Below are 12,034 nucleotides of genomic sequence, written 5' to 3' on the forward strand. Positions count from 1 at the left end.
GCTCAGGGGGAAGGGGGACAAGACTGGCTGCTTAACGGGGAAGGAGTTTCCTCTTCAACTGATGAGAATGTTGGGGCACAAGGTGGTGCGGTCAGCTGCACAATACTGCGAATGTGCTAAGTGCCGCTGGTTGGACACCCTTCCAAGGGTTGAAATAAATGGTCCATTTTATGTCATGTGCGTCTTGTTACAGTAGAGAAAACATTGCACTAAAGAGTACGAATGGGAAAATATGTTCTCTTCACCTGTATTTCTATTCATTCCCCACAGAGCACTCTGTTGATAGTCTCTTGCACATCCTAGAAGAGTTGTTAAAACGGATGCATGAATGTGTGTACCCCATCAAGGAACAAATGGAATCGTATTATATGCACTATTCTGCAGGGTTTGAGGTTTTTTCCATGGATGTATCTTGGAATTCATTTCTGATCAGCACAGTCAGACCTGTTCTCTTTATTTTTTGGCGGTTGGAAAAATATTCTGCTGTGCTACTGAATGAGAGTAGCATCACATAAACCTGGTTTCCTATAAGTTCAACTACGAATGCTGGTCACACAAAAGCCATAATATAGTCTCTCTTCTGTCATGTTAAGTTTCTGTATCCAAGCCAGAGACTTGTCTGATCCTCAGAGAAACACCCATGTGTTTCAGTGCGAGAGGAAGCCCACTGAGAGGTGAGTCAAAAGCAAAGACTCTTTGTGGCCAATTTAAGAGATTTTCAAAGGTGATTTGTACCAGTGCCCTCTAAATTATTTTATCATGTCCACCTACCAGGAGAAATGTAATCATATAATGTACTTCCATGTTATTTATGGGCAAATTATATATATATATGTAATATAATATATAATATATATAATATATGTGTGTGTGTCTATATATATGTATGTATAGACTGCTTACAAGCATTATGCTATTATTAGATTATAAGCACTATAACTCTAAAACACTGGCATAGAAATTTTTAAAAGAAACTTTGGGCTAAATATAAGTAAAGCTTTGAATACTTCTTCCTATATCGTTTTGTGAATTCCCTGGGGTGCCCACACTCTACGCAGGAGACCTTTTGATGTCAGCCCTGTGTTTTTTTTTAATCCTACGCACTGACTTTGTAACCTAGCCCCCTGAGAAGACGTGGGCCTGCTGAAGTACGAACTGTCTCACCAGCCCACGGGGAGGAGCACTTAGCCTACAGCACCAGCTTCAGTGCTGGGAACCAGCATGTACCGGTCATCTGTGGCCCTCCGTCCAGGCACGTTAGTACCCATGCATCCAGCCCCTGTCTTATTTTCAGGGCGGGGAAGGGAGCTGTCCAAGGCCGCACAGAGCAGGGACTGGAACCAAGCCCCTGATCCCTGGGGCCATGATTGTTGACCGAGCCACCTTCCCTCTTCTTTCCCCCACCTCCTCGGTCCCAGGCCATCCTGAGAAAGACCAGGCCCTCAGGCAGCTCCTCCTCAGGATGAAGGCAGGGCTGGCTGGGTGCTGGGCTTGGAGCTCCAGCCCCAGGGGAGAGGAGCCACCCGGGGGATCGGGACTTACTGTGGGAGCTGATGTACTCAGGGGACTTGCCCGGTCCCAGGGGGAGGGCCTCTTCATAGTAGTCCTCAGGTGGGGGCCTGTTGGGAAGCGGTGGAGGCAGGTCGGCTGTCTGAAGGGGGACAAAGGAGGCGGATGAGACCTGGACGGCCCGGAGAGCAGAGGGAGCAGGCTGAGGGACGGGAGCGAGGCTGGGGGGACGGAGGCAGGAGCCCCAGGAACTGTTTCTGAACCGAAGCCATAACTGGCGACAGAGTGGCAGAGGGGCAGAGGTGGGAAGCTGTTTGCTGAGAGTTTGTGCAGTTCTCTGCTTCTCGCCCGACTTGTTTAAGCATCAGAGCATCTCTGCAACATCTAGAAGTTGTGTGGGCTGCCACATAGACGCAGTTAACGCTTTTGATTAAGTGCCTGCAGAATTATCAAAAGCTGCTGTGAGTTCTGCAGTACTCTGGAAAAATCTCTATTCCCGTGAGGAACAGCAGCACAAGTAAAAGGAAGACATGCCATTTAGTGAGGCAACAATGCCTTAGGCTCTGGGGCCAGGGAGCCCCTACTCTACTGGGAAAAAGCTCCGTCACTTACGAGTTGTGGGGCACTGACATGTCACTTACTCTAAGCCTCAGTTTCCTTACCTGTAAAATGGGACTAAGAATGGTGGCAACCTCATTCAATTATTGTGAGCGTACAAAGGACGTCATAAGGGGTCAACGATTGGTACCACTGGAGAGTGGTGATGATAGTAAATTATACAGTTGACATAATGTTTGGTGTGATTATGGGCCCCTTGCCTCAATTCCGTGCACAAAGGCTGGGAACCCTAGATGTGATCCAGACCTTTATGTTATAGGTGAAAAACAGGCTCAGAAAGGCGAGGTGATTTGTCTAAGACCACACAGCCACAGGAGGAGGGCAGGGGGGCCACCAACTCCTGGTCCAGAGCATTCCCCACACTGCATGTTAATTATCACAGCAATCAGAAGTTGGGGTGGGGAACATCCCATGTGCCTAAAGGGACAGGTCACCACATGATCCCTGCTCAGCATGGGCAGCAATGAGCACATCATGAGCCACTGAAGTGTTCTCACAAGCCTGTTTCTCCCCTTATTTATTTACTTTATTTTTTGAGAGAGAGAAGGAGAGAATCCTAAGCAGGCTCCATACTCAGTGCAGAGCTGGATGTCACGACCCTGAGATCATGACCTGAGCCAAAATCGAGAGTCGGATGCTTAACTGACTGAGCTGCCCCCTGTTTCTCCCCTTAGAACAGGGTCCTGAGCAGCCAGGAAGGTCCCAGGCATTAGACGGAAAGCTCCTCTCGCCAGTTCAGAGGGACAGAGGGCTGGAGGCAGTGGGACTCACATGTCTCAGAGACGGGCTCCTGGCTGGCTCAGGGCTGGCTCCTTTGCAGGGCTCCCCATCATCGTCTGGCATGTCCCGGAGGTCGCCCAGGTCACAGTCTACCGAGGGTCAGGCCATTAGGGCAGAGAAGGCGAAGGATGAGCACAGTAGAGTGGGAAGGAGGCTGGATCGGGGGTCAGGAGGCCTCTGCCACCCCCTTCATTAGTGACCTGGGCAAGCCACTCTGAGACTTGCTCCATCTTCTCATCTGTAAAGCGGTTCCCATAATCCCTCACCTGGTCTGTCCGCCGGGGTAATCAAGAGGGTCAAATGAGATCATATTTGGTGCGGTGCTTTGGAGACTTGTTGGGCGGGGAAGGCATAGTGTCTTCCCTCAGGCTCTCAGTCCCTGAACTTTCACCTGACCCCCTGCTTTCATGGGCTACCCCCATGCCCGCGGTGCCACTCGGCTTTCTGCTGAGGCACAGGACTGCCCACCTCAGGGTCCTGGCGGCAACTGCCAGTGGATGTGAGTGGCAGGGGAGGGAGAGCACCCTACGCGCCATACCTTCTTTGGCCTGCGCCTTCATCCCTACCTCTCCTCCAATCCCGGGCACGACTTCCCATGACCATACAGACTTCGACTAGACTCTCAGACCTAGGGGGGCCCAGAAAGGCCAAGGGACTTGCCCAACATGACTCAGCATTGCAAATTTAGAGCTGGGCCCCCACCGAGGCCAAGGGCCCTTCCAGAGGCCGAGGGCAGTGGGCTTGCACATGCAGGGACACCAGGGGGGTGGGAGGGAGCCTCTTACCAAACTCTTCGAAGAGGGACTCCACGAAGCTGGGCCCGGAGTGGAGGTCTGCTGTGTTCACATACAGGTAGGACACTTCTTTGGCTGTGGGGAGAGGGGTGAGCATGCCGGCAGTGAGGAGGGAGGAGGGCCTGTCGCTGCCGCCTCTGGGGAGGGCCCGTCTCCCCCTCTCGCCACTGGGACTCGAACCCACCAGGGCACAGCATGTACACATCCTAAATGAGTTCCTTGCTTTTCAAACTTTGTTCTCGTTTTTCTCGAACCAGAGTATCTCCTTCTCCAAGCGAAAGGGTGGCCAGAGTCCGGCACAGAAAATGGAGCTTGGGGCTGCTCCGGGGACAGCCAGGGGACAGACAGAGCTGAGCACAGCGGGCCAACAGTCACCCATTGGTGGCCCCCCCCAATGCTGCGGGACACGGTGCAGCTCGTCGGAGTTGGCTGAGTTCTGGGCTTTACAGTTATCACCTCGAGGGTGACCCGAGGTGCGGAGACAGGGCCTGCGCTGAGCATAGGTGTGCGATGTGTGTGCTGCGTGTCACAGACGGCGTGTGAATGAGTGCACGTGGGGTGGGAGACACGTGCTGTGTGTGGCAGGCTGGGTACGTGGGAGCACGCCGCGTGTTAGGTGTGACACGTCACGTATGTGAGGACATGTCTTGTGTTGTATGTGACATGTGTCATGTATGTGGAGCACACCGCGCGCTAGGGGTGACGTGCTTGTCACACACATGAAAGCATGCTGTTGGTGAGTGTGCAGGGTGCGTCCTGCGAGTGTATATTGACACGGGTGTGCTCTGCAGGGGGGAACACAGGTGCAGGGGTGTGGTGTGTACAGTGTGTGTGAGTACGTGTGGAGTGTGTGTTGTGTACGTGAGCTTTGGCAGGTTGAGGATGGAGGTGGAGGAAGGACACAACCAGGGTGGGGAAGGAGCAGAGTGGCTGCAGCCGTGGGCTGTGGGCTGTGGCCCGTGGGAGGGATGTGCACCGCCCTGCGAGCCCCAGGTTTCCTCCTCGGGCCTTGGGCCCTGGGCGCTTCCTGAAGGTCCTCAAGGTGCAGGGCGGGGGTGGGGGGGGGCCAGAGTGGTGAAGGCTGACCTGGGAGGGGTTGCAGGCTCTGCAGGATGGAGGCCACGGCCATCTTCTTCTCCAGGGCGCTGTCACTGAGGTACTCCCGGTCCAGGAGGCTGAGCAGCCCTGTGAGCTCGGGGAGCAGCTGCTCCAGGGCTGGGGAGGAAGCAGAGCCAGGGGTGGGGGGGGGTGCCCCGAGTCAGGATCCGGGCCCTGCGTAAGGATCTGGGCCCTGCGTTGGTATCCGGCCCTGCCTGTGTCCACTGGAGGGCAGAGGGCAGTGCGGACACCACACAGACCTCAGAGGCCCTCCCACAGCCATCCCAGCCGCTGGCCACTTGCCTCCCCATGGAGAGTCCTGTTCCATGAACCGTGATGGTCCTCTGGGCCTCCTCACTCGCCCTCAGGCGCACATGGTCTTGACCTGAGGACGGAGCCTCCCAGGTCCAGCCGGGCACTGCCGAGCCCTGAGCCGAAGGCTCACAGGCCTGTCTGTCCCAGCACGAGGGTGCTCTGTGCAGGCTCGAGGCTTCGTGCAGGCCCCCGGCCCGCACTCCCCTGGCCACCCAGCACACAGGCAGGAAGGGAGCCTTCCTGTCTCATCAGTTCATACACTTCAATCTCTGGAAACTTCTGTTTCCGGAGGCTTGGTGGGAGCCAAACTAAACATTAACCCTTCCCACCCCAGGCCCGAAACTGTGATCGCCAGTCCTGAGCTTTACCAGCGTTTTTCAGACTTGAGGGTGTAGAGGAATTACCCGGGATTTTGTCAAAATGCAGAGGCCGGCTCAGGTCCGGGGCAGGACCCGAGACTCCGCATGGCCAGGGAGCTCCCCGCCGCGCGCCGACGCTGACACAGCTGGTTGATAGCACAGAGAGCTGCCAAAGTCGACAGCACACAGTCCTTTAAAGACCGGAGCTTGCCGCAGCCATGAGGTCATGAGGGCTCCTTGTCCCACACAGTAGCTTGGGACTTGCTTTGCCTTAGACCCAAGACCAGCCTCATTACAGTAGTGGTACCATCCCTGTCCTGCTTTGCAACTTGCCAGTCACTTGCGAAAAATACTAAAAGCCAACCGTGCTGAGAGGCCTGGATGACCCAGTCGCCTAGGCAAGTATCCGACTCTTGATTTCAGCTCAGGTCATGATCTCTCAGATCGTGGGGTCGAGCCCCCACATGGGGCTCTCTGTGGACAGCCAGAGCCTGCTTAGGATTTTCTCTCTCTCCCCCTCTCCCTCTCTCTCTGCCCCTCCTCTGCTTGCTCACTCACTCAAATTAAATACATAAATAAATAAACATTAGAAAAATCAAAGTAAGAGCTAAGCATGTTGAATGGTTATTGTGAGTTGTGTTAAACCTTTCATATTTACAGTCTCATTTAAATCTACTATCAAGCATTTTATGGCTCAGACTCCTCCGGGGTCTCACAGCCAGTGGAGCCTCAACTGGACCTGGTTCCCTACTCGCTTTCAACTGCCTTACGGTATTTTATACAACTTGCCAACAAGTTTTGAGGTAGGTCCCATGGTCACACCTGCTTTTTACAGGAAGTGACCAAGCCTCAGAGAAGAGAAGTGACTCGCTTGCAAATACACAGAGGCCTCAGAAGAGCCAGGCCTCTGGACTCCCAGCTCCACGTGCTTCTTTCCACTCTGGGCCCCTAAGGAAACAACCGGACTCTGGCTTGCAGTTACAGGGTCTGGGTCTGGGTGGCGTGGGAGAGGGGCTATAGCATTGTGCATAAGAGAACCGGCCTTGGAACCAGACTGCCTGGGTTCAAGTTTGGGCTGCATCATTCCTCAATCATGGGACCTTTGCAAGTTACTTAGCCCATGACTCAGTTTCCTCTTCTGTACGGGGGGTGGGGGGTAAGAACAGTACCTGCCTTACATGGTTGCTGTAAAGACTGATTGTGTCCCACAGGAGAAGTGCCTTGCCCCGTACAGCGTCAATGCTCACCCCAAGTCAGCCGTGACTGCTGTCATTACAGTGTTTATTTACCATGCTGGTCTGTGCGTGAGTGTCTGCTTCCTCAGCAGGCCGTGAGGCTCCAGACAGTGTAGACTGTGGTAGGGATCTCAGCTTCCTTAGCCTCTAGTCTGGGGCCTGCTCAATGCCGGAGCTCCGCATGTGTTTGGAGAGAGAGGGCATGAACAGATGACCATGTCAGGATGTTTTTGAAAATAGAAAACTTATGTACAGAGAGTAGCAGTTGTGGAAAAAACGGGACGTGGCCATATGTCCGTGGCATTCCATCAGCACCTCGAATTTGCTGGAAACGGGCTGCAGGCTGATCCTGTCAGCTACCACCCCTGGAACTCTCTCTGCCGCTGAGCACTGAGGCAGGGCCTTTGCACGTCACAGCTCATCTGTGAGCAGGCCGTGCTGGGATGCCCTCGAGCTGAGGCCGAGGGAGGCTGTGGGATGGTCACACAGCTCGAAAGCAGCGAACCAGGCTGATTCTACGCTTGTCTGAATCTGGGAGCTGCAGAGTCGCACAACGCCAGGGGGAGCAGCTCGCCTCCATGGCCCAAGTGCAAGGGACCTGGAGCCCTTGTAATGCCACCTGAGTGAGGCTTCGGGGTGGGTAGGTTTCCCTCCTTAAAGTCATAAAATCATTTTAGGTACGTTTTAGCCGTTGTGAAGAAAATCTTTACAAATGGAATCACAGACCTCTTCGGCACCCTCGTCAGATATACTGAAAGTCAGTTAACTCAGTTCTAAAATATGTACCTAGCGCTAATTATGTGCCACTCGGGGATTCGAAAATGAATCAGATGTTGTCTCAGTGGGTATGCTCCCTCTCCGTCTCTGTCTGTCTGTCTGTCTCTCTCTCTCTCTCTCACACACACATTTATCGCACACACGTGTAATTACACACAAGGGAGACCACGCTAAAAGCGACCAGTAAGGCACTGCAGGCGACCATGGCAGCTTTCTTGTGGCCTGCAGCCATGGTTCGTACTTGGAAATTCATGACACTGCGCTGCTATCACGTGGGAATGTCAAGGTTATGCGGCATGGTGACTGTTTAGCCTCTTACTTGTAGCTCTGAAACTTGTTGGCCTGGGGTCTCCTTTGCGCAATTAAAAAGATTATCAAGGATGCCAAAGAACTTTTGTTTTATGTGGATTATGTCTATCAATATTGAACGTGTTAAAAATTAAGGCTGAGAACATTTTAAACCACGAGACTATACAGGCACACATCCTGTTAGCTTTCAGAGCTACAACATCATCACACACGACACAACCTCTGGAAAACTCCATTGTAAACACGAAAGAATGGGGGTGAGAAAAGACACACTGGGGGGCGCCTGGGGGCTCAGTCGGGGGGCGCCTGGGGGCTCAGTCGGTTGAGCATCCAATGCATGATTTCAGATCTCATAGTCATGAGGTCAAGCCCCGCATGGGGTTCTGCACTGGGTGTGAGGCCTTCTTGAGATTCTCTCTCTCCTACTCCTTCTGGCCCTCCCCTGAGCACATGCACTCTCTCTCTCTCTCTAAAATAATAATAATAATGGGGTACCTGGGTGGCTCAATCAGTTAAATATCTGATTTTGGCCCAGATCATGATCTTGTGGTTCATGAGTTTGAGCCCTGTGTCAGGCTCTGTGCTGACAGCTCAGAGCCTGGAGCCTGCTTCGAATTCTGTGTGTGTGTGTCTCTCTCTCTGCCCTCCCCTGCTAGTGCTTCCCCCCCCAAATATAAATAAACATTAAAAATATATAAATAAAAAGAAAAAAACATAGTGGGTCTGAGTAAGATATAAAACTGGTTTTGACCTTGTGGACTCTCAGAAAGGGTCTGGGGGCATTGCCCATCCCCAAACACACCTTTCTGAGACTTGCCATCCTTGAATGAATGACCTTGGATTTGCTGAGTCTGTCCCCCTGTCCATTCCTGCCTCCTGTACTTTGTGTCTGTCATTTTGCTCTGAGGTTCCAGAGACTTCTTCTTGCTGCTACCAGCCAGTGCCTATATGTGGCAGCATTCCTGTTTGTCAAACCTCTTCTGCTTCGAATCTGAGGTTTGTTGCAATTGCTTCTAAATCGAGAACAATTAGGTTCTGAGGGAGTTCTTGGCTTTGAAAACTGGGAGATACAGGACCCAAGCTTTGTTAACAACTTTTTGAATTTTTCCCCCTGATTGTTAATGGGATTCCTAACACGGGACCCTGACTTTTAACTGTTCTTGCTTAATGGAGGCATGGTCATGAGAGCCCAGGCGGAGCAAAGGAGAAGGAGGGAGCCAAGCAAAGCTGGGAGGAGCAGATGCGCAGTGAGGAAATGCCTAGTGCCGGTGGTGGCTTTTTGGAGCCAGGAAGGACCCGGCAGGCAGCAGGTGGCAGCCTAGGGAGTCACACAGCATTTTCTAAAGTGAGGTTGGCGAAGGGGGCATGAGCCATGGGGGAAAGCTCAGCCTACGGGCAGTGAACTGGCGAGAACACTCCCTAGGGCTGAGCAGTTACCGTGTGCAGAGTACCTAGGGCGCGCCCTCTCATTTAATCCTCAGAAACAGCAAACGAGGGACGTAGTGTTGCTAACTGCGCTCCACAGAGAGAGCAGGGGCTCAGAGAAGTGAGGCCACCCAACCAGGAAGTAGTAAGGCCAGGCCTTGAAATCAGGTCTGTCTGACTTCAAGGTGAGCACCATGTGCCTGAATCCTCCACCAGAAAACGTGGGCTCAGAGTAGCGGAGGCCGGGCCTGGGGAAGGAAAAAGGCAAGAAGCCCCTTGAAGCCCTCTTGCCGAGGGCTCTGGGCCACGACTTCATCAGGCCTCCTGACCAAGGATCCCCACACTGGGTGCATGGAGACCCTTACTGTGGGGCTGAAATTCTTGCTCAGTGAGTTTCTGTCCACCGGGCCTCCTTGTGAACTTTAGAGCCCTAACTGTGAAGATCACATGAAGAAAAACAAGCACCTCAAAGCATACCCATGACTCAACAGCAGGATCTCAGCCCGGAGACACCTTTACACCTGGTGGGTACACGGGAGCTTTCAGCCAGTGCTTGGCTCTTTGAAGACAGTACAGAACTCTCTCCTCCAGAGCTGGCTTTCGGGCACAGGGAATGTGGATGTGCCTTCTGCCGTGGCTTCATCTTTAATGCCAGAAAGCCGAGACTATGGGGATTTAAACCATCACAGAATTTCATGTGGAAAGAATTAAACTGGCAAGTGGCTCTGCCAGGGCTTAAAGAGACGGCCAGGACAGCAGCCTCACACTTTAGCAAGAATAAGACTCTCCTAAGGGGGTTGGTGGAAAGGCAGATTCCCAGCCCTCCTTCTTTGGCTTGGCTCGAGTGGGAGAGGGGCAGAGAGGAGAGAGAGAAAGACAAAGAGAGAGAGAGAGAATCGGAAGCAGGCTCCAGGCTCCAAGCTGTCAGCACAGAGCCCGGTGCGGGGCTCGAACCCACGAACCATGAGATCATGACCTGAACCAAATTCAGATGATTATCCAACTGAGCCACCCAGCTGCCCCGCAGTAAGCTGCATTTTAACAAGTGCTCTGGGCGATTCCAAGATGCAACCGTTGAAAGAGGCTCTGCCAGAAAACACACACTACAAGGCACATCCGTGAACACAAGAAGCGTGGAAAGACCTTCCTCATTCATTCCTAAAAGGTTATCATTAGACACCACTTTTGAAATAATGAAAAGTCCAGGTGAGAATAAGAGCTCCGGAGCCAGGAAGCATGCTTAGAGGAGCACGGTGATTAGGGCCTCGGGGTCGCACGGGCTCCATTACAGTTCCTGAGCTGCCACTTCCGAGCTGTACAGAGACGGCAGGTGAGGGAGCTCTGAGCCCTGGCCTTCTCATCTGTAACGTGACAACGGTCGGATGCCAAATGCCTACGCTGGCAGAGCCCGGCAGTCACGCTGTGCCTGGGCCGGCGCTCACTCAATCACAGCTCCATTATCGTTATGGGTGCTGTTTCCTGATACTCCCTGGAAGCACGCAGACTCCAGAGCACTGGTCAGAGAGGATGTGGCGACAGATCGGCCATAAGCCGTGTAGGGAAAGCTCCGTGAGGACGGGAACTGTGTCTCAATCTTACCAGCTGCCCGCTAAGCATTTATTTAATGATGGTGAAATTCTGATGACCTAGTGCAACCTTCTCATTTTAAAGACGTGGAAAGTGAGCGTCCAAGAGGTTGTCTGACTTAACCGTGGACACACAAGAGTGGAAAATAAAAGTCCCTAGCGTTAAATTCACACAAAGCTTGCTGCTGCTTAGCTGGGTTGTCAAAGAATGGTGAGGAGCATAGGCTGTGCCCAATGTCCACCTGTGGCCCCGGGGAGATTTCTTAAGCTTCCAGTTCTTTATCTGGAGACTGTGGGGTAATCACAGAAGCTGGTTTACAAGGTCATTGTAAAGATGAAATGAAGCCATGCATATGGGGCTCAGTGAACTGGACAGGTGCCTCACCATTCATAGGTGACATCCAGGGGGTTTCAGGTGTGGGGGCACAAAGGAGGGGTTATCTGGGGACAGGAGGACACCGGGGGGACCCTGTGAGTCTCACCACATTGACTACTGATGGCGCTGGACCTGACACTGAGCTTAGGGTACCTATGGCAGTAGGTGGTGGTGCAGTCCCTTTGCTCAGAGAGTTCACAGCCCCAAGGACCCCCATACCAGGTCGGGGGACATCTTCCAGTGGGAGGGGAATCCTGGCCCTGCTGTCCCCAGTCAGGATGCATCTCGTTCACCAATTCCTAACCAGTCCCTCCTATCGTCACTCCTGGACTGGATCCCGTCTGCTTTCTGAGGACCGACCGGGGCATCAGGGCAGCATTATCTTTTGTCTGAGGTTTATTTAGAACCACGAATACATTTCATTGATCTTGTTTGGTTTAGCAGAGCCTTGGGGAGGTACAGTGAATTCCAGTGAGGAAAAAAACACAGGAAGAAATGGTTTAATCATTGTTTATAAAACTTCAATCTTTCACTAAGTGGGACAGACAGGCTCAGGAATCCAAGATGGGTGATAATTGTTCTTTGGGATGCAAAGAAGTCTGCCAAATAAAATTAGAAATCTATTTTAAAATGTATTTAAGATCAGACCGTTAAGTGCTTATTGTTGCTGGTGAATACCCAACTAAGATCAATTTTCTCTCTGCTCCTCCACCCTCCCCATTTAATTTAAATCAAAATGAGACGGCACAGAGCAGATAATAAGCCACAGGCAAGAAAAACTCTGTCACTTGCTCCCAGGACTGCCTCCTTTCTGTACACCAGACACAGCCTGAACGAAGCCTTCAAGCAAAAG

The 12,034-nt window shown here is 52.5% G+C and overlaps 1 protein-coding gene across 1 annotated transcript in view; it reads right to left on the reverse strand.

The window, feature by feature from the left end:
- The window catches only part of AFAP1L1 (actin filament associated protein 1 like 1), a 61,630-nt gene that overhangs the window by 30,354 nt on the left and 19,242 nt on the right, over nt 1-12,034 (reverse strand). The window contains exons 2-5 of the mRNA XM_039239459.1: nt 4,788-4,916; nt 3,693-3,776; nt 2,899-2,996; nt 1,543-1,651 (exon numbers count right to left, since the gene is read on the reverse strand). Of these exons, the coding sequence (XP_039095390.1) occupies nt 1,543-1,651; nt 2,899-2,996; nt 3,693-3,776; nt 4,788-4,916 (420 nt within the window). The remainder of the gene's footprint in view (nt 1-1,542; nt 1,652-2,898; nt 2,997-3,692; nt 3,777-4,787; nt 4,917-12,034) is intronic.

Source organism: Hyaena hyaena, unplaced genomic scaffold (genome assembly GCF_003009895.1).
Source record: "Hyaena hyaena isolate Hyena2069 unplaced genomic scaffold, ASM300989v1 scaffold_157, whole genome shotgun sequence".
Taxonomy (NCBI): domain Eukaryota; kingdom Metazoa; phylum Chordata; class Mammalia; order Carnivora; family Hyaenidae; genus Hyaena; species Hyaena hyaena.